The 22,768-nt window shown below is 36.5% G+C and overlaps 1 protein-coding gene across 1 annotated transcript; it reads left to right on the top strand.

Moving 5' to 3' along the window:
- Nucleotides 1-1,767: 1,767 nt before the first annotated feature.
- LOC108487538 (protein FAR1-RELATED SEQUENCE 5-like) lies at nt 1,768-5,233 on the top strand. Its single transcript, XM_017791908.2, has 3 exons — nt 1,768-1,882; nt 3,090-3,505; nt 4,787-5,233. Coding segments are annotated over exons 1-3 (624 nt in total). The 5' UTR covers nt 1,768-1,881; the 3' UTR covers nt 4,994-5,233.
- The last annotated feature ends 17,535 nt before the right edge of the window (nt 5,234-22,768 follow it).

The raw sequence follows: 22,768 nt of genomic DNA, 5'->3' as shown, positions 1-22,768 counted from the left end.
CTTAAAACCACACGACTGTGGGCTCTGGCCGTGTAGTATGCCTAGGCCGTATGAGAGATCAAAAGCCTGTGTGAGGAAGGGCACACGGCCGTGTGGCAGAGGCACACGCCCATGTGAAGAGAGGCACACGGCCAAGTGACTAAGGCACACGCCCGTGTGGACCAAGGACATGGCCATAGAAATAGGTCATGTAACTCTCAGTCCATTTGCGATAAATTTTAAGCACAGGGCTGACATGACCGTGTGAAGGTCTCATATGCACATGTGCCCACCAGAAACGGCTATGTGTAAAGAACACACGCCCGTGTGGGATCCTTAATCCCCAAATTAGCCGCACGACCGTGTGTCACCAAATTACTCAAACTCTAATTCCCAAACACACAAGTCTATTTGCTCAGGGGACACGACTGTAAGGGAAATAATAAAAATCCCTAAATCAGCCACATGGCCGTGTGGCCAGACCATGTGGCACCAAATTTTACCTAAAAACCCTAAATCTTAACTCTACACGGCCGTGTGAACCAGTACACACCTTTGTGGCCTCGAAAACACCCCTAAACAGCATGAAAATCAAGTTCTTCCGGTAACTAAGTCGACCCTCAGTCGATGAAACTCAGAAGCACACCAACCCAAGTGGATTTCCACGTCATTTAACAGTACTATTGAACTTCAACAATCAATTTTTGAAAGACACCAAAATTTGTCATATTCCATCAAAACCAATTCACAAATCACAATTTAAAATAGTAAGTTTCGAAACCAACACCTGTTTTGATAATCGAGAACGTCCTGATGCTGACTCGATGACGAAGAAAATAAAGCTCTGCCGAAACCACCACACCACTGATTCAAAAATAAAGAAGCCAAGGAAGAACAAAAGCCAAAAATAATGGATGAAATAAAACGTGAAAAAGAAGTGAAAAATAATAAAAATCAAAATAAAAACAAAACAAAAATAACAATAATAATTAAAAATATTCATTTAAAACAAAATAAAATAAATTGTCTATCCAAAAATGCACCCTTAAAGATTCAAACCCAGATCCCTGAGGCAAACTAACACACAACCAACCACCAAACCAGCAAGCCTATTTTGACACTTAAACGCACCCCCCTAAATTCAATAGCACCACCAAATCACTAACCTTAACCACAAAACCCAAAACCTTCTAGCCCCAAAATTCGAGGCGTTACAGCCAACTTCAACATTTGAAAGGCTACGAAACAAGATTGGAATGCATCGACTCAAAGATATAATGTGATGTTGCCATTAGGGGGAGTCCAAAACACGTTGTATTCTTTTCCTTTAACCAAGGTTTTGCCTTACTGGGTTTTCCTGGTAAAGGTTTTTAACGAGGCAACTTGTAATAGGAGATTATGTACTTTTTTTTTCCTTCATTTGGTTTTTATCCCATAGGGTTTTTTCCTAATAAAGGTTTTAATGAGGCACAATTTTCTCTAGTGGACATCCAAGGGGGAGTGTTACAAATAAATGTGAATGTCCATATTCTAACCCCTTCATTTATAAGGTAAAACCTCTCATTTATTATGCAAGTTGTTTAATGTGTTAATGAAGCATTTAAATAAACTTTATTTATTGTATTGCATTGAATTTCAATTTACTTATAAATAGAACTCTTTCGTAAATGAAAAAGAGATATGAGAAAATTATCTATTTAAAGTATTATTTTATTTGATTATTTTATAACATAAAGGGATTAGAAATGTTATTATAGTATAAGGACTAAATACAAAAAAAGCGTAATACAAGGACCTTTTATAGAGTTTAACCTTTTAATTTTTATATCATTTCGTTCTCTCGTCTTCTTCCCTCTTCATTCTTATTCTTCACCGTCTGTTAACGGAATCCCTCTTAATTCGAGTGAGTTTAATCTTTCATTTTTTTTTCACTTAAATTTTTTTAAAAATAGCATTTTCTGTGTGCTCTTTTCTTGAATTAATAATAGAAAAACACAACCCTAGAAATTTTACAACTTTTTTTTTACGTATTTTCACATGCTCAATTTCGAATTTCCTTTTGTCGTCAGGCAGCTTTTTGTTTTTTTTTTTTAATTCTATTTTTAATTATTTTATATCCTAGAATATTATGAAAATTTTAGCATAAATATAACTTTACCTTAATGGAGTTGATATGTGAAAGCCTTTTTTTTTTTTTTTTGAAGTATTAAATCTTACTTTTGAAGAGGAATATTATTGATGCAATTATTTATTCATTATGTTTTAGAGTTTGTTGTATACTAGTAGTGCCCATGATTGCAGTTTTCTTGATGCTGACCGGAAATGGATCATAACCAAATAGCAGCTATCAATTTAGTGTTGAAATAAACTTCTTCCTTAGTTATGTGATTTGTATCATCTGAAATCTGAATGGTGGCTCTATGTCTTACTGTTTTAACTTTTTTACAAGAGCGTCTGTCTGTGTTTTACCCGAACATTATGTATAGCAATATCTCCAAAACGAAAAAGGAGGAAGTGGGGGAGGGTGATTGTAGGTGAGACATTCGACTGCTTATCAACGATGTTTGTTATGTGATTTGTATTATCTGAGCGGTGGCTCAATGCCTTACCGTTTTACCTTTTTTTTTTGCAAGGGTGTCGACTGTTGTTTTACCAAACATTTTGTCTAGCAATATCTCCCAAATGGAAAAGAGGAAGTGGGCAGGATGATTATAGTTGAGACATTCAATTCCTCATTGATAATGTTTGTTAGTTATGTGATTTGTATCATCTACGTGGTGGCTCTAAGTCTTACTGTTTTAACCTTTTTACTAGGGTGTCGACTGTGTTTTACCCTAATATTATGTCTAGCAATATCTCTAAATTGGAAAAGAGGAAGTGGGTGGGGGTGGTTGTAGTTGAGGCATTTGATTCCTTATCATCGATGTTGGTTCATTTCATTCTTCTGCATGTTAGATGATTTATTTCTTTAATTAGTCCCGTTTTCTTTTCTCATGTATATTTGAATATTTGTGCTTTAAGCATGCAATTTCCTACTAATCACTGACTACTTGTTTATGTTGGTTGGATGTCTTGTTTTGGTTTTTATTTAACCAATCTGTGTGCCTCAGTGGGTGAACAAGTGGATGATGTTGATGGTAGACTAGAAGTTTCAACTGTGGATGAATCGAATGTGCATGACTACGACACAATTCAGGAACCTTATGTGGGTATGATATTTGAATCAGAAGGGGCTGCCAAAACGTTTTATGATGATTATGCAAGACACGTAGGATTCTTGACTCGTGTTCTATCTTCACATAAGTCAGAGTGTGATGGGTTACTCTTCTCTCGTGGACTTGGATGTAGAGGTTACCATGATGGTCAGACCAAAGTTGAACTTCAGAAGCAAGATAAGCAACGAGAAAGCTGCTCAGCAATGATTCATTTAAGAAGGGACAAGAACGGGAGATGGGTGATCAAGAAATTCGTGAGGGACCATAATCATCCTTTGGTGATTCAGTTAGGAGAAAGCCGCAGAACACTTGTAAGCTTTTAAATCCTTGGTTAATACCTGTGAAATGAAAAAGCATGGGACAGAATTTCTTTATATTACATTGTATTTTTTATCCATTGAGCATGTAAATTTCTAGCATTTTGTCTTTAGAAATATCTATTTATTAGCCTTCCGGAACAAATTTGATCACAATCATTTGAGAGAAGTTTTATTGTTCTTAACTATTGGACTGAGAGTTTTCTTGTTTTTGTGGGTTAGAAATTCACCAATAATTTATACAGAAAGGATCACTGTAACTTTTTATCATCAGGGTGCTTGTTTACTGTCATTGTGTCTCGTTTTAGAGCTCTCCTTTTCCCAACTGACATATTTCTTACCATTTCCTTCCTAGTTGTATAAGACTCAACTCTCCGCATTGGCTTGTTCTGTATGATATATGTTCTTTTCTCGTAAGATTACGTAGATTGTCTTATCCATGTTCTTCTACTTCTTTTCATCATGTCTTGATACTTTATCTGTTTCGGCTGGAGGCATTTAGTTGGATGAGTGTAGTACCAAAGTGGCAGTGCATAAATTTGATACTGTCAGTTAGTTCTTTCCAGGTGATAAGGGACCTAAATGTTCCATTTGTGTATCTGCTACTATAGGAGGGTGTTTTATAAATTTTAACTCTTTCAGAAACCTTGAGCAAAAACAACTCTGATAGGTTTAAAAAACTTAAGTTTTAGGATTCTTGGACTATTGTAACACAAAATGTAGTTCATTTCTTGGATCAATAAAGGTTGATTTATATGATTAGATATTTATTTGATGATGAACTTTTATTGCACTTGTTGTCACTCATGCAGTTAAAGACCCTCTCTTTTATGAAGACATTGAAATTCAGCTGATATTTTTCTTGAAATCCCTGTTTTATTTGAAAATAAAAAACAATGATTCTGATTACCTCGTTCAAGCATATAATTTTGAAGGAAATTTTGAGATGACATTGATGGTTAAATTATGAAATAAGAGACAGAAAAGTAAATAAGGAAAAAACATGACAGAATGTGTTTAGGACGAGTATGTACTGGTAGAAGTCCACATTAGTGTTTAGACTGTGTTTCATAATACCGTTATCAATTCAATGTGGTTTATAGCAATAAATTGCTACTTAAATTTCTTGAGCAATCAAGTTTTAAAATATCATGTTATGCTTAGTTGGGAGATGATTGGTTTCATGATATCATCAAATTCATATCATCTTACTGGCACAGACAAGTCTGCCTCGTTTCTTTGTTCTGATTATTATTGTTTTCTTATGAATTATAGGATGAGGAGAAGGATAACAAAATCCAGGAACTAACTGCAGAATTGCGGGTTAAGAAGCGATTAAGTGCATCATATCGCGAGCTGCTACTAGCAGTTGTGAAAGAAGTTGAAGATCACAACAATAACTTATCAATGAAAGTTCAGAGAACTCTGGACAATTTGAAAAAACTTGATGCTGAAGCCAAGGAGCTTTTAAGCGGTAGATAGCTTCCTCTCTTTTTTTTCCCTCTATGCCTAATTGTGTTTGTTTATTTAGTTATCTCTAGTTGTTTTATCAGTTCATGAAATCTCTCCTTTTTCGATCGACATGATCAATTTGGTGGTTTAAAAGCTAGTGTATCAGAGAAAATACACAGGAAAAATGGAATTGATGTATCTTTATTTTATTTAAAGAAGGCCTATATTACTTGAACTCGGGTGTGAATGTTAAGTATGAGTATGTTTCTAGTAGTGTTATGTTCAGTTTATCATGTATTTGGAGTCGTTTTCAGCGTTTATAAACATTTTAACCGTGTTCGGATATGTGGCAAGTACTTCAAGGAAAAAAAAAAAAACTATGTTCCACTTAGAACCACCCAACCAAATGAAAATAATATTATTATTTAAATTTTTATACTTTATATTATGTGTATATATAAAAGTTTTATTTATTTACAATTACTTATACTTTATATTATATGTATTAATTTTAAAAGAAACTTACCGAAGATTACTTTAAGGTTATAGTTACTAAGATGAGAGAAGACTGATTTTTTTTTTATATATATAATTGTCCAAGTTGAATCCATCCCGAAATATGTGCGGGGATATAGTGTTCTTGTATAATTATCTCATCATATGTACTTGCAAATTTTCGACAAGATAAATTTAATAAAATTTTATCATTTACATTATTATTATTTGTATTTTATTCTCAATGATTTTTGTACATTAAGCAAAATGTATATGTAAGTATTGATTTCTTGATTCTTAACATTTAATTAATATTAAGTTACATTATGTGCATGGATCATTATGTGAGAAGACAATTTATATTAGCAAATAGTGTACATGGTTCGTGGTTTGATGAATCACAATTGAGAAAATCGATTCAAGGAACATTACGTAATCTATCAAATCTAATTAGGGAGATATTTTATCTTTGGTATCGAAGCAATGAATCCTAGAAGATATAGACATAGGTGTGATTTTTTAGACTAACAATATATTAAACAAGACCCAAGTTGAAATTATCGTAGATCTGTTTATATATTTATTTGCTTGTGACGTTTATAATATGGCTTACCTTAATCTTGAATAAGTGTTCGACTATGTTTGTATGACTCGTATATTTTGATATATTGGAAGCATGAGTTTAATTGATAATAGAGCTGAAAGTTGGTACATTGGATATACGACTTTTGCATGGCACATTTTATTTACAGAAGTGAAATTCATAACTCGAAAAAAGGTAAATGATATCCTCTCATAAACATTACATGTGTAACACCCTAAACCCGTGTCCGTTCTCAGGACGAAATTACGGAGCATTACTGGAATTATAACTTAATCAATCAAACTTTTCATGTACATTACTCATTCAATTCACAAAACCATTCATACCCATGCATACGATCTCTAATATGAGCCTTCAAGACCTAAAATAATTATTAAAATTAGTTCGGGGCTAAACTGGATACTCAAGAAATCTTTCTGAAAACATGAAAATTTTTCAAGGATGCAGGGGTCACACGCCTGTGTGTCTAGGTCGTGTGGTTCACACGGCTAAATGACACACATGTGTCCCAGGCCGTATGGACATTCAAAATGAGACACACGGTTGTATTTCAGCTCGTGCAACTCTTTGACTTGGGTCACACGGCCAGCTATACATCCGTGTGCTAGGCAGTGTGGACAATTTAATTTTTTGAAATTTAGGTGCAGGGGACACACGGCCAAACCACACACTCGTGCGCATTGTCGTGTGTCACACACGACTAAGACACACACTCGTGTCTGTTTGTGTGGACAAAAAATAGGCCATTTCAGGCCACTTTTCTCACCCAGTTGGTCTTTCACCTACAACATCACCCAAGCACATTCACAAGTAAATTCATAACTCTCAACTCAATCCTAATACTAAATTTTATGCATGATATGTCATGACATTTATTCAACATTCAAATTTTATGCATGATATGTCATGACATTTATTCAACATTCAACTTACTCCTTTTATCACATATTTGCTTAAGTATTTTAAACATAATTGACCATTTCAATAAGTTTAAGTACACACACCTACCAAGCAATTACCAAGATAATCAATTTATTTAAGGCAACATTTTTTTCAATATAACACTTCAAACATGTATTTACAACTATTGAGACTTTCAAAAAGAATCATTTAATCTAAGCTCAACACACAAAAGAGACACTACATTTAATTTGCATGAAAAATTTATGTTTTTGCTTTTGCTTTTAATTAACACAACTGTGTATCTGATTCAGTGGTTAAGTGCTTTGGGTGTGTGTGAGAGGTTCCAAGTTCAAGCTATGTATTTGGTAAATTTTTGGAATTTTTCTAAATAAAGCCTTAACCTTGTTCAGTAGGCTTAAGTTTAAATATTTGTAAAACATATTAGAATGGGCTTGCTGGTCTGGTGGTTAAGTAGAGTGTTGGAGGTCCTGTGTTTGATTCTCTGTGGTGGCAAGGAGTAGTATTTTTGCTTCAATTTTTGGCTAGAGTAGGTTGGAAGAGGATTTTGAGTAGCGGACTGTTAGTGGGATAGTAGTGAGAGATTTGAGGAGTTAATATGGGTTATAAGAATATTGCCTATTCTGATTATTTTTTTCAAAATTTTTGGCTCCTTCTCCATTTTTTCCTTGAAATTCTGACAGCAACTCTCTTCTTTCCCTTCTCTTGTTGCTTTTGATCTTAATCGATATTCTTCCCTTTTGCTGTTTATTCGTTTTGCTCTTTGGGAATCTATTACTGCCTTACGTCCCTAGTTGGTAAGCAATATTTATGTTTTGTAGTTTGATTTTAAGTTTCTGATCGGAGGTTTGTGTAATATGTTTTGACAGTAAAGAGACGGGTGTAAAGGGCAGCCCTAGTGTCGTTTAATAGTTAAAACGTTCGGGGTTTCGAGGTAAGCGTTATGTGGATGTTTTGGATTGTTGTGGGCATGGTGTTTTTGGAATAACCTCGGGATTAAGACTAATTAAGGTGTTGAATTGATCAATAATTAGGTTCTGAAGTGCTCGGGGTTGCTTTAGCATCATTTTGATACCAGGTGTGTACCTGAAATGTAGAAAATGAGATTCAGTGAAAAGCTAAAAAAGTATTTTGTCGATGCCACACGAGCGTGTGATCGCCCATATGGTAGGTTGTGTGATGGTACACGGGCGTGTAATCAACGAGCCTGGTCGTGCGCGTACGGCATGACCATGTGGTGGCCAGGTAGGCCGTGTGCGACACATGGGCTAGACTGAATTGGGCCATGTGGGCCACACAGGCGTGTGGGCCCACACGGATAGTCTATATGGGCATGTGAGATTCTGAGCTAGACCGTATGATCCACACGGCCAAGGCCAATTTGGGGCGTATGGGCCCACATGGGCAAGCCACATGGGCGTGTAAACCCATTTTTCTGAAAAGTTCTCAAGGTTACACGGGTCTCCCAAGTCGACTGTGGACCTACTGTAGGGTTGGTAAGCACTACTTAAACCCCCTATATATGTAATCTGTTTGTCTGATTTCTGTATTGATCATGAGTATTGATTGGAATGTATGGACTGTTAATTGCATAATAACATGACATTTATTGCATGTTGCATTGCATTGAGGTGGGCTGATGATATTTGGAAGAAGTGTTCTGAAAGGCTCTTAAACCTGCTATTTGGCAGCTCAGCTGCGATATTCTAATTATGTGCTGCATTTCAGTACAGAATGGTGTATAGGAATGGGTAGGTGTTTTTAACCCCACATGGTGTGTAGGGACGGACAAAGATGATATGTAGAGGCTGGTGGTTAAGATTCTGATTTACTGTATCTGTATTCTGTATCTGATATGGGCCAAGGCCCTAAAATAAATCTGAGATTGTATCTGGATGGGCTAAGGCCCAAATTGATTCTGTAATGAGCTTAGGCCGGACTGTGAATGATTGTATTTTGATGTATAAATTGTATGCATGAATTTTTGTGGGGATTACACACTGAGTTGCGAAAACTCTCCCATTTTTGTTTAATATGTTTAGGTAATCCCCAGACTTAGGCGGTTCAGTGTCGCGGAGGCCTCGACGGTGACCACCACTATCTCGTACTGCTTTAATTCAGCTTTGGATTTACATTGTTTTTGGGTTATTATGTAATTTTGGGACTATGGACTGATTGGTTTTGAATTTTAGGATTTTTAACTGTTTTACGATTTTATTACGACTAAGCGGTAACAACTCGATTTTTGCTATAAACAAAGGTTTGTCGCAACATGAATGGTTTTCTAGAAACAAACATTTTCAAAGCTTCCGCTAAAAAGATACTATTTTAGACATAACAAAGAGTGGGCATTTTACCTCGAGTTAAGTTAAAGGTTAATTAACTGGAACAATTTTAACTTGACAAACTCGTTTTCAAATTCCATTTCATGTGACACCGCTAGATTCAGGTGTAATGTCTGGGCCGAGTTTAGGTGTTACATTTAGTGGTATCAGAGCTAGGTTACAAAACTCAGTTGTGGATTATGGGTTTTTAAAAGTTTGGTTCAAAGAACTGATTTACAAATGGTTTAAAATAATTCGACTAAATATGTGGTACATCAAGTTTCCGGCATTGATTCTATAAGTTGTTCTGAAACTGATATATGCTATGATAATTGAAACTACTATAGGTAGTATACTGTACTGAAAAACTTTAGTTAGTGTATACTGAGATTGTAGCAAAATTGATAGGGACTGCGAGTTACGAAAATCACTCTGAATTACAGAAATTGTTTACATAAAACATCTGCTAATAATTATTGAATTGTAACTGATTCATAGAACTCTTAATACAGATAATTTGATTAGATATGAGCACACGAGGTATCCGCGGGAGGGGTACTAGAGACCGTGGTAGGGGCCGTAGAGGGGCTCGAGTTGAATCCTCATCTTCTGGCAACCTGCTTAATCTGGGTATGAGTGAGACACTGGTTTCACCTGATACTGAGAAGGGGTCTCTTGATCGCATGGCCAAGGACGACACATTGTCTCCGGCTATTCTTAAGATAGTGGAGAGGGTCGCTGGGCCAAATACCGGATCTGGGGGCCAAAGGTCAATTACAGAACGACTTCGGTCCAACGGGGCTGAGTTATTTACGAGTGTCAATGGAGTCTCCCCAAACGTGGCCGAGTACTGGATGGAGGCCACGGAAAGAATCATAAAAGATCTAGACTTTACCCCTGAACAGAAATTAAAAGGGGCTTTTTCTTTGCTTCGGGATGAAGCATACCAATAGTGGTTGACAGTTAAGGAGGGTATTCAGCCCGAATGACTGACATGGGAATTTTATAAATCTACTTTCCAAGGTAAATATGTGGGGGCAAGCTACATCGATGCTAGGAGACTTGAGTTCCTGAATCTCATGTAATGGAATCGTTCAGTAGCTGAGTATGAGGCTGAGTTCCTGAGATTGAGCCGCTATGCGCGAGGCATGGTGGCGACTAAATATGAGTGTTGTGTTTTCTTCAAGGATGAGCTCAGGGACAGTTTGAGAGTTCTGATAGCTCCGCAGAGGGAGTGTGACTTTTCAGTATTGGTGGAAAAGGCAAAGATCGCCGAGGAGGTGAAGTGCGCTAAGCGCCAAAAATTGGATAAGGAGAGAGGTAAGAATAAGAGAGATTTGGAGCCCTCGAGTTCTTCGATTAGGCCTAAGAAAAAGGCCAGACCTGATGGGCCAGTTAGAGTTGGGCCTTCTATTGCTCCTATTGGGATCTTACCTTGTGGGCATTGTAGTAACGCCATTTGGGTGAATGTTAGAGGACGACTGTAGCATGTTTGAGATGTGGGTCTACTGAGCATCGTGTCCAAGAGTGTCCATTGAGGACCAATCAAATGCAAGCTCTGATTTTAATACTGCACAACCGTCGAAGGTAGTTCAGCAGCCACCTAGGGGCTGTGGGTAGGCTAGGGGTGGTAACGGTATGGGTCGTGGACAGAGAGCACTGAGCAGAGGTGCTGAGCATACTGAGACAATACAACCTGCTCTTGTTTATGCTGCTCGTCACTGAGAGGACCGAGATGCTTCGGACGTTATTACGGGTACGTTTTTAATTTATAATGTACCATACCTTGCACTGATAGACATACGTTTTTAATTTATGTCTGAAACTTTGAGGATTCCAGTTAAGAGTATTGATAGTGAAGTAACTGTATTGAGTACTGTAAGGCAATCTGTCCAATTTAGTAGACTGTATAGAGACGTCCCATTAGAGGTTCAAGGGACAGTATTTCTGGCTGATTTGATGGAGCTTCCGTTTAGGGAGTTCGACTTGATCTTGGGAATGGACCGGTTGGTCAAGCAATGAGTAAGTCTGGATTGTGCGACCAAGAGGGTCGTTTTAAGAACAGAGGAGGACGCCGAGGTAGTTATGATTGGGGAACGTCGAGATTTTCTAAATAATGTGATTTCGACGTTGGTGGAAGAAAAGTTGGTTCGGAAAGGATGTGAGGCATATTTGGCCTATGTAAGTGTTTCTGATTCTGATTATTCTTCAGTAAGGGACATCAGAATTTTTTGGGATTTTTTGGATGTCTTTCTTGAGGAATTACCGAGTTTTCCTTCGAGCCGAAAAGTGGAATTTGGGATTGAGCTTTTTTCGGGTACAGCTCCGATGTCTATCGCCCCTTACCGAATGGCACAGAAGGAGCACACGAAGCTTAAGGCTCAGATTTAGAAATTGTTGGATCGTGGGTTCATTCGTCCCAGTGTGTCTCAATGGGGATCACCTGTGTTGTTTGTGAAAAAGAAAAATGGGACAATGATGATGTGTATCGATTATCGACAGTTGAACAAGTTGACGATTAAGAATAAGTACCCACTTCCGAGGATTGATGATTTATTTGACCAGTTTAGAGGGGCTTATGTATTTTCGAAGATTGATCTATGTTTGAGTTATCATCAATTGAGAGTGATAATACTCTTGAACGACATATTTTATGTGCTACTTACATATTTATTTTGAGTATGATCCTACTAATTTGGGTTATTTTATGGTCTTTTATCTTTTAGGGACTAAATTGAAGGAAAAAGTAAATTTAAAGGTGAAAAGTGTGAATTTCGAGATAAGTGGGCCAACATGCAAAGTAGGAGAGAAGTGGTGTCGAAAATGCAAAGTGTGGAAGACTTTTGGGGTAAAAATACAAAAGGAAGAGATTTTATAGCACAAGACTCTATTTAATGTTTAATTATATTAGGATAATTGTTAAGGATAATTATTTAGATTTAAATTTAGGATTTATTTTTATTTATCTTTATTTATCTTTAATTATTTGTATTTATCTTTTAGAATTTAATTAGGAATAGGTTAGGCTTTTTAGTACTATAAATAGAGGATGAAGTGACACAAAATTTGTCCATCTTTTGTTGTAAACACTCTCTCCCCCATAAATTTAGTCTTTTTGTTCTTTCCATATTTTCTTTTAATAAAAATTCCCTTTCCATTATTTTTTTTTTGTTTTTCTCCTAAAATCATAGTTTGTCAGAATTCCCTAAAAAGGTTCATGAGGCTTAAAATCCGCGCTTAGTCTTCTCGACAGGGTATTCATCGCTTCTCTGCATTACGGGGCTGACGCTTCCATCCAAGTCCCTTAATAGGTGATCTTTTCAACTTGTGCAAGGAACGGCCGCTTTGTACGTTTTGGGAAGGTTGCACAGTTGGTTTGTTAGCTTTCTACGTCAGAGGTTGGCAAGTCCAAGAGACAAAATGGCGTGGTATTCGCCATTGGGAAGTGATGATCTAGCAGAAGATAGTCCCACAAAAGTGATTATTGGCTAAAGTTAGGTTCCGCCAAATCTTAAGTCTAAATTCTTGGAGTTGGTAGTCGTAGGCATCCTCTTCCACTATAACTGGCTTACTCTGCTTGAGAAGGGTCACTTAAAAGCCAAGGATTAAACCCAAGGTGAATCGAGACAACCGGAGGATGGAAATCCACCATAAGAAATCTTTTTTCTCAACTTTATTTTTAATTTTAATTTCTGAAATTTCAATTCAACTTTTAATTTCGTTTTTATTTCATTTCACTCTCAGGTCAAAACTTTAAAAATCTATTTTTTTTTATTTTTTTCAGGAACACAGGTTTTCTTGGGCACGATTCTGCCCAGGATTTTGAGAAACAAACATTCGTGCAATTCGGTCCCTGAGGATTCAACCCTACTCCCTCTTTACTGTTCTTTTTCATTATTTTAGGAAATAGGATATTTTTGGTGCTCTCAACGACTACATCAAATTTTGGCGCTGTTGCTGAGGACTAGCAATGTACTAATCTTGTTTTTTTGTTTCTTATGACCAGATCTGCTCCAAGTACTTTTGCGTTTGATTTGGAGATTGAAAAGACTGCATGAGCTAATCGCAAGGAAACAAAGCTAAGGAAAAAGCAGTCAGCGGTGGTTGGGACTCAAAGTAATCCATCGTTAGAAATTAGAATCGACGAAGAAGTAGAGTCTAGGGTTAACGAAAACCCTACTCAAACATTTGAAAGTGAAAAAGTAAAAGTCGATTCACCAAAAGAAGTGCTTAACGCCAAGGTTAACGAAAACCTTAATTTGGCACATCAACCAATGGCTCAAATGGTTCGACAACTGGCCGAAGCTCCTATAGAACAACCGCCATGCGTATCCTACTATGGATACTGATTTTGAATTGAAGTCAGGCTTAATCTAGCTTCTGTCAAATTTTCGTGGGTTGCAAAACGAAAATCCCCACAAATATTTGAAAGAGTTTCATATGGTTTGTCTTAGTATGAAACCTCAGGGGGTAATTGAGGATCTAATCAAATTGCATGCTTTTCCTTTCTCCCTAGCAGTTTCTGCTAGGGAATGGTTATTTTATTTACCTCTTAGATCTATTAAAACTTGGGCTAATCTTTCTTGTTTATTTCTCAACAGGTTTTTTTCAATATCAAGAGTAGCTGAGTTAAGAAGGGAAATTGTTAGGATAAGGCAAAAAGAAGTGGAGTCTTTTTACGACTATTGGGAACGATTTAAGAAGTTGTGTGCAAGTTGCCAACAACATGGTATAATGGAACAATCTCTTCTCCAATACTTTTACGAAGGCCTGAAACCCATGGAGATGAATATGGTAGAGGCCGCTAGAGGAGTGTTGGTCAACATGACTCCTCAGCAAGAAAGAGACTGGATCTCCACGATGGCTGCAAATTCTCAACAGTTTCGAGTCAATCCTGAACCCTCTAGAAGGGTTCACCAGCTAAGTAATTCTACTGTTGAGGATAGATTTGATAGACTTACTAATATTGTGAATTCTCTTGCAGAAAAAGCAAGACCAGCCCGAGTATGCGAAATATGTGCTACACCTGAACATACAACTGATTCATGTCCCAGTCTGTATGATGATACTATGGCTTATTTAGATGCTGTGGGAAATTTCCCTAGGCCACCACAAAGGCGATATGACCCCTACGCTAACACGTACAACTCAGGATGGAGGGACCACCCTAACTTAAGTTATGGAGCCAACCCACGGTATAATCAGCCATACCAAAATTAGTTTCCACAGCAACCACGAGATTCAGGTACTTCTCTAGAAGCTATGGTTAATAAATTAACAGCTAATGTCCTTGATTTCCAACAACAAACTTTTAATTTCCAAAAAGAAACGAAGGCATCTATAAGAGAATTGACCACATCAATTGAGAAAATGAGTTCTCAAGGCAAGTTGCCGTCACAAACAGAACTGAACTGTAACGCCTCGTACCCGAGACCGTTTCCGGAGTCGAACACGAGGTGTTAACGGACTTAATTCATTACTTAAACAGCTCATACAATTCATTTTAAAATTTCCAAACAAGTTGGCTAACTGCATCACAGTCGCTTTAAAAATCATATCTCGAGTTCTGAAACTCAAAATCCAATTCCGTAAATTTTTTCTGAAACTAGACTCATATATATATCTACTAATTTTTTTCTAGAATTTTTGGTCTGGCCAATTAGTACAGTTTATTAGTTAAAGTCTCCCCTATTTCAGGGTTTGACTACTCTGACCTCTGTGTATTACGAATCAGATATCTCCCTGTACAGAGCTTCAATGACTATGCCGTTTGTCTCTAATAAAACTAGACTCAATAAGGAATCTTTACATATAAAGAATGACTTCTAATTATCTTTGTAAAATTTATGGTGAATTTCCAAAGTCAGAACAGGGGATCCAGAAATTGCTCTGGCCCTGTTTCACAAAAATTTAAACATCTCATAAAATATAGCTCATATACTTGTTTTGCTTCTTCCATATGAAAATAGACTCATCAAGCTTCGATTCCATAACTTATTAATTATTTAATTCCATTTCTACTATTTTTAGTGATTTTTCAAATTCACGTCACTACTGCTGTCTGAATCTATTTTATGGTAAATTTTACCTATTTCATGGTTTCCATGGATTAGCTAGCAATTTGACATACATAACACCAAATATGATCATGATCAGCCATTCCAATGGCTAATCATTACCAAGCATTTCCATACCACTCAATAACCATATCATAAGACCATATATACAAAATGATTATAATGCTATACATGCCATACTCAAAATATACAAGCCATTATGCCAAGATGGTATACGGATAGTGTGAGCGAGCCTCCGACTGTTCCCGATTTCCGAGCTGGCTTGTCAAAACTACAAGGAATGAAAAGGAGGAAGTAAGCATAAATGCTTAGTAAGCTCACATGCAAATAGCAAGTAACACAACAATATAAGTAAACATAAAACATCATTTGCATAATTATCACCGAGACATTCATATCACATTTTCATTTATCATCTTACCATATTGTTGTTATATCGAGTTTTCAACCCGAGGGTTAAGTACATACCTGTTCAAAGTATCCATTTCACAACACTTACCAATATGTCCCTTTCATCTTGAGTATTCCTCCATTTGAGTAGAACTTTACCCGTTGAACACATCGGAATATAATTCGGATACATGGAAAGTTTGCACATAAGTGCCACATATGTAGCCAAGCTACTATGTAACCCGCCCATAAGCGAACTCGGACTCAACTCGACGAGCTCGGGCATTCGCATCCATGAGTGAACTCGGACTCAACTCAACGAGTTCGGATGCCTAGTTACATTTCACGAACTCGGACTCAACTCAACGAGTTCGGACATTTGCATCCATAAGTGAACTCGGACTCAACTCAACGAGCTCGGGCGTTCGCATCCATAAGTGAACTCGGACTCAACTCAACGAGTTCGGATGCCTAGTTACATTTCACGAACTCGGACTCAACTCAACGAGTTTGGATGCTCAACCATCCTAGTGACATGTCACTTGTATCCTAATCTATTCCTAAGGTTCAAACGGGCTTTTTTTTTCCTCGATCTCACATTTGCCGTCTTCCATGGAATATCGGAACCGATACTTGGTAGCAATTCATATTTATCAAGTAGTAAACATAATTTGCATATTACTCAACATTAACCACAATACATAATATTTCACGATTAAAAATCAGCATATCATATAATTAACATCAATAACTTAAAAATAACAATTATGCTACATTATTTACACATGAACTTACCTCGTATGCGAAAATGGCTACTTTTACCATTTCGTCCACAACTTGGTATTTTCCCCATTTTAGCCCGAATTTTAGTTTTTCCTTGCTCTATCATTTAAAATATAGTCTAATTAGGACTCACATTATTCAAATTGACCCAAACTCATATTTTGGAAAAATTACAGTTTTGCCCCTAAACTTTCACATATTTACACTTTTGTCCCAAAGCTCGTAAATTGAACTTCAGCCTATTTTCTTATGTTTTATGACATGCTGATCATTTTTCCCTTCTATGGCAACATCAAATTCTCACTCTAACATGTACTTATGACTATTAGGTATTTTTACCGATTAAGCCCTTTTGCTCGTTTTCGCTTAAAACCGAGTAGTACAAGTTGTCTAACATAATTTAAAACCTCATATTATATCATAAAACACCAAAATACACAAATTTCACCTATGGGTATTTTTCCAAATATGAACCCTAGGTTGAATTATTGTTAGCATAAGCTTAATCGAGCTACCGGGACTCCAAAAACGTAAAAATCATTAAAAACGAGGCTAGAACGGACTTACAATCGAGCTTGGAAGCTTGAAAAACCCTAGCCATGGTTTCTCCTTGCTATATTCGGCCATGGGTTGAAGATGAGCAAAATTGGCTTTTAATTTTGTATTTTAATTCATTTTACCCCTAAATGACCAAAATGTCCTTACTACTAAACTTTCCAAAAATTCCATCCATGTCCAATTTTTGTCCATAGACTTAGAAATTGGTAAAATTTCTATTTAAGACCTCCTAATTAATATTTCAAAACAATTTCATATTAGAAACTTCTAGGATGTAAGTTTTGCAAATTATTCGATTTAGTCCCTAATTTCAATTTAAGTACTTTATGCATAAAATTTCTTCACGAAATTTTCACACAATCATGCAATCATATCATAGACCTTAAAATAATCATAAAATAATTATTTTTATCTCGGATTTTATGGTCACGAAACCACTATTCTGACTAGGCCCAAAATCAGGATATTACATGAACTCGAGACAAAACACGAATGCAGTGATGCTGCAAAGTGGAAAGGTACTAGAAAAAATTCCTGACAGAAATCTTGGTCAAGAAAACACCCAGGAAAATCCCGAAAATGACGAACAGGTCCGAGCGAAACCTCCATTGCTAAAAATCCAACCTCTATTTCTAGGACGATTAAGTCAGTGTCGGAAAGGAAAAAAAGACAAGGAGATCCTCGAAACATTCAGAAATGTCGAGATCAATTTACCACTGTTGGATGCCATTAGAAAAATTCTGCGGTATGCCAAGTTCCTTAAAGAACTCTGCACCAACAAACGAATATTAACAGGTAATGAAAAGGTAAGTGTTGGTGAAAATGTATCTGCAGTGTTACAGTGAAAAATACCAGCAAAATGTAAAGATAGGGCATGTTTGTAATACCATACAAGATAGACCATTTGGGATTCAAGAAGGCTATGTGTGATTTAGGGGCTTCGATAAATGTATTGTCTTATTCTATATATGAATCACTTAACGTAGGTTTTCTGATAAAAAAAGAGTTATCATTCAGCTGGTAGACAAGTCCATTGTGCATCCTAAAGAAGTCCTCGAGGACGTATTGGTAAAAGTTAACGAACTTATTTTCCTTACAGATTTTCATATGATAAAAATAGAGGAGGATAGCACTCTTGGATCTTTAGACCTTTTGTTAGGCTGACCTTTCCTTAGTACCATTAGCACCAAAATCAACGTTTGAAGCGGAACTCTTACGATGGAATTTGATGGAGAGATCGTGAAGTTCAATGTCTACGATGTTATTAGCCATCTAAGCCAAATATTGAGCGTAAAACGTGTCGACATAATTGACTCTTTAGTAGATGAGACTTTTGAGTCCATTTATGAAGATAAATCTAATTTTATAGTTGATGATTATGAATCTTTTAATGACTTATTGTCTCCATCAAACACTAAACTTTTGCCTTCTATTGTGCAAGCTCTAGATTTGGAATTAAAGTTGCTTCTCGAACATCTTAAGTATGCGTTTTTGGGGAAAGGTATTACCCTACCGATTATAGTTTCCAATAAACTCTCTAAACTCGAAGAAAAAAGTTTGATCCAGGTACTACAAAATCATAATGAGGCGATTGGCTAGACCATTGTTGATTTAAAAGGGATAAGCCTTTTGACATGCAAACACATGATCTACTTGGAGGAAAACACTAAGCCAAGACGAGAGGCGCAAAAACTGTTGAACTCGAATATGATGGAGGTGGTAAAAAATGAGATAATCAAGCTGCTGGATACTGACATAATCTTTCTCATTTTAGACAGCAGATGGGTAAGTCTGGTACAAGTCGTGCCCAAGAAAACAGGCGTGACAATAAAGAAAAATGTTGAGGGAGACTTGGTACCAACTTGAGTGCAAAATGGGTGGCTTGTCTGCATTGATTACATGAAGTTGAATTCTTACACTAGAAAAAATTATTTCCCTCTTCCTTTTATAGATCAAATGCTTGAGCGATTAGCTGGCAAAACTCACTTTTGTTGTCTTAATGGATACTCAGGTTTCTTCCAAATCCCAGTTGCGCTAGAAGACCAGGAAAAGACTACTTTTACGTGCCCATTCGGCACATTTGCGTACAGAAGGATGCCGTTTAGACTTTGTAACGCACCGGCCACCTTCCAGAGATGCATGATAAGTATATTTTCCGAAGTACCCACTCAAGCCCAACCTTCAATGATCGTTGAGCAACACTTAGAAGGCATCGAGGTTCGACTCAACACTTTTAGCCAGCAGCTAGCCGAACTTATTATCCATTTTGCGCGAACGGCAATAACTACAAGGGAGTTTTGCTAAACTTTTTTTCTGCCTATTTATTTATTTATTTATTCCACATCAAGGACTATGTGTTTTATGTAGGGGGAGACATTCCTCATTATTTTTGTCGTTTTAGATGCTGATTTTTTTTATTGTTGCTACTGCTTTGGTCGTTGTTGTCCATATAATTTTTTTTAAGAATATTCTGCCTCTTTTCATGCCAAGAATTTGACCACGACTTGCCCGCTGTTTGACCCACATGCATGATTTTATCTACTGAGTTAGTTATGATTTTGCCTACTTGATTGCATCTCCATTGTTTTATTTCTTTTAGGCTGAACAATTATGATTAATAGAGTTAACCCTAATTTACTTTTAGTAAATTTGATTAAGTCTAAATGAAAAAAAGACACCTAATACAATTGCATGCTTAAAAAATGTTCATGACTATTAATGTGGTTGCTGAAGCTTATTTTGACACTTGATTGTTGCTCCTAAGTCCTCCAAAATTAAAATTTCGTTTAAAAATAATAATGTTTCCGTGGTTATGAGTATAGCTTAAGACATGACTAGCTGAGTAACAGGGGTAGGGTGCTTGGGTTGTCATCCTATTTTGCATCAAAAGGTTGTGTGACGTGTTAGGTAAAACTCCGTTAACTGGAATTAATTTTTAAGAATATGTTGGGTTGAGTAACCAGGGTGAGGTGCTTGGCTGTCATCTCTTTTCACATCAAAAGGTTTAATATATTCTTAAGTAAAAATAAATAAATAAATAAAATTAAAAAATGAAAGAAAAAAAAGATATATTAATAAAGTGTGGGGATTAAAAGTAGAAACGAATAGGGTGTCTTGATAGGTTTGGTAAATTATCTAATTTTCATGAAATAATCCAAGTCGATCTTAATTTTTGTGTGTGTTAATTGGAATACTTTTTCAATTTTACTTAAAGCAAGCTAAGGGTTCTCTTTATTTTTCATATGCATTTTGACTAATTTTTATAAAACTTTGGAGTAATATTTCTTTCATGGTAGGATTTAATTTTTACAGTGGACACGAACCATACTTAAGGGCAATCATGGGCTAAATAGGGGGAATTTGATAATACTCTAGAACGACATATTTTATGTGCTAATTGCATGTTTATTTTGAGTATGATCCTACTAATTTGGGTTATTTTATGGTATTTTTTCTTTTAGGAACTAAATTGAAGGCAAAAGTAAATTTAAAGGCGAAAAGCGTGAATTTGGAGATAAGTAGGAGAGAAGTGGTGCCGAAAATGCAAAGTGTGGAAGACTTTTAGGGCAAAAATGCAAAAGAAGAGATTTTATAGCACAAGACTCTATTTAATGTTTAATTATATTAGGATAATGACTCTATTTAATGTTTAATTATATTAGGATAATTATTAAGGATAGTTCTTTAGATTTAAATTTAGGATTTATTTTTATTTATCTTTATTTATCTTTAATTATCTTTATTTATTTGTATTTATCTTTTAGAATTTAATTAGAACTAGGCTAGATTTCTTAGTACTATAAATAGGGGATGAAGTGACACAAATTTTGTCCATCTTTTGCTGTAAACACTCTCTCCCCCATAAATTTAGTCTTTTTGTTCTTTCTATATTTTCTTTCAATAAAAATTCCCTTTCCATTATTTTTTTGTTTTACCTCAAAAATCATGGGCCACTAAATCTAATCTAGCCGAAGGTTGTCGAAATTCCCAAAGAAGGCTCATGAGGCTTAGAATTCGCGCTTAGCCTTCTTAACAGGGTATTCATCGCTTCTTCGCGTTACTGGGCTGACGCTTCCCTCCATGTCCCTTAATAGGTGATCTTTTCAACTTGCGCAAGACATGGCCGCTTTGTACGTTTTGGGAAGGTTGCATAGTCGGTTCGTTGGCTTTCTGCGTCAGAGGTTGGGGAATCCAAGAGACAAAATGGCGTGGTATTCTCCATTGAGAAGTGATGATCTAGCAGAAGATAGTCCCACAAAAGCGATTATTAACTAGAGTCAAGTTCCGCAAAATCTTAAGTCTAAATTCTTGGAGCTGGTGGTCGTAGGCGTCCTCTTCCACTATAACTGACTTACTCTACTTGAGAAGGGTCATTTAAAAGCCAAGGATTGAACCCAAGGTGAATTGAGACAACCGGAGGCTGGAAATCCACCATAAGAAATCTTTTTCTCAACTTTATTTTTACTTTTAATTTTTGAAATTTCAATTTAACTTTTAATTTCAATTTTATTTTATTTCACTCCAGATCAAAACTTTAAAAATCTTTTTATTTATTTTTATTTTTTTAGGAACGCAGGTTTTCTTGGGTACAATTCTGCCCAGGATTTCGAGAAACAAGCATTCGTGCAATCCGGTCCTTGAGGATTCGACCCTACTTCCTCTTTACTGTTCTTTTAATTATTTTAAGAAATAGGATATTTTTGGTGCTCTCAACGACCGCATCAGAAGGTTAAGGAGGTGGATGTGTATAAGACGACATTTAAGACTCGATACAAATATTATAAGTTCCTAGTTATGCCCTTTGGGTTGACTAATGCACCAGCGACGTTTATGGACTTGATGAACCAAGTGTTCTAGCCCTACCTAGACCGTTTGTAGTGGTGATCGATGATATCTTGGTGTATTCTAAGATTAAAGATGAGCACGATGAACATCCTAGAGTTGTACTACAGATTCTTCGTGAGAAATAGCTGTATGCGAAGTTCAGCAAGTGTGAGTTCTGGCTCCGGGAAGTAGCATTTTCAAGACATGTGTCTAAGATCCGTAGCTTTCTGGGTTTAGTGGGTTACTATCAGTGCTTTGTAGAAGTGTTCTCCTCGATCGCAGCTCCGTTGAGTAAGCTTTTGCGTAAGGGAGCTCCTTTTGTATGGACTGATGCGCAGTAAGTGAGCTTTGAAAAGCTCAAGACTGTACTGACTGAGGCCCCTGTTCTGATACCCCCGAAGTCTAAAAAAGAGTTCACCGTTTATAGTGATGTGTCGCACGTCGGTTTGGGATGTGTTTATGAAAGATGGTAAGGTGGTAGCATACGTGTCTCGTCAGCTTAAGACACATGAGACGAATTACCTAACGCATGATTTGGAGTTAGCCGTTGTGGTTTTTGCACTGAAAATCTAGAGGCATTATTTGTATGGTGAGAAGTGCATCATTTACATTGATCACAAAAGCCTCAAGTACATCATCACTCAAAAGGAGTTAAATCTTAGACAGCGTAGATGGATCGGGTGTAACACCCCCTACTCGTATCCATTGCCGAAATAGGGTACGAGGCATTACCGGAGTTTACTGAACATTTTCAGATAATTCTGAGTCATTTATTATTCATATTTTAGAAATAATCATAACGTCTCTCTATTGGGCCCTCGAAGCCCCA

Source organism: Gossypium arboreum, chromosome 10 (genome assembly GCF_025698485.1).
Source record: "Gossypium arboreum isolate Shixiya-1 chromosome 10, ASM2569848v2, whole genome shotgun sequence".
Lineage (NCBI taxonomy): Eukaryota > Viridiplantae > Streptophyta > Magnoliopsida > Malvales > Malvaceae > Gossypium > Gossypium arboreum.
The sequence above is the reverse complement of the archived record's forward strand: the minus strand, read 5'-3'. Positions and strand labels throughout refer to the sequence as shown.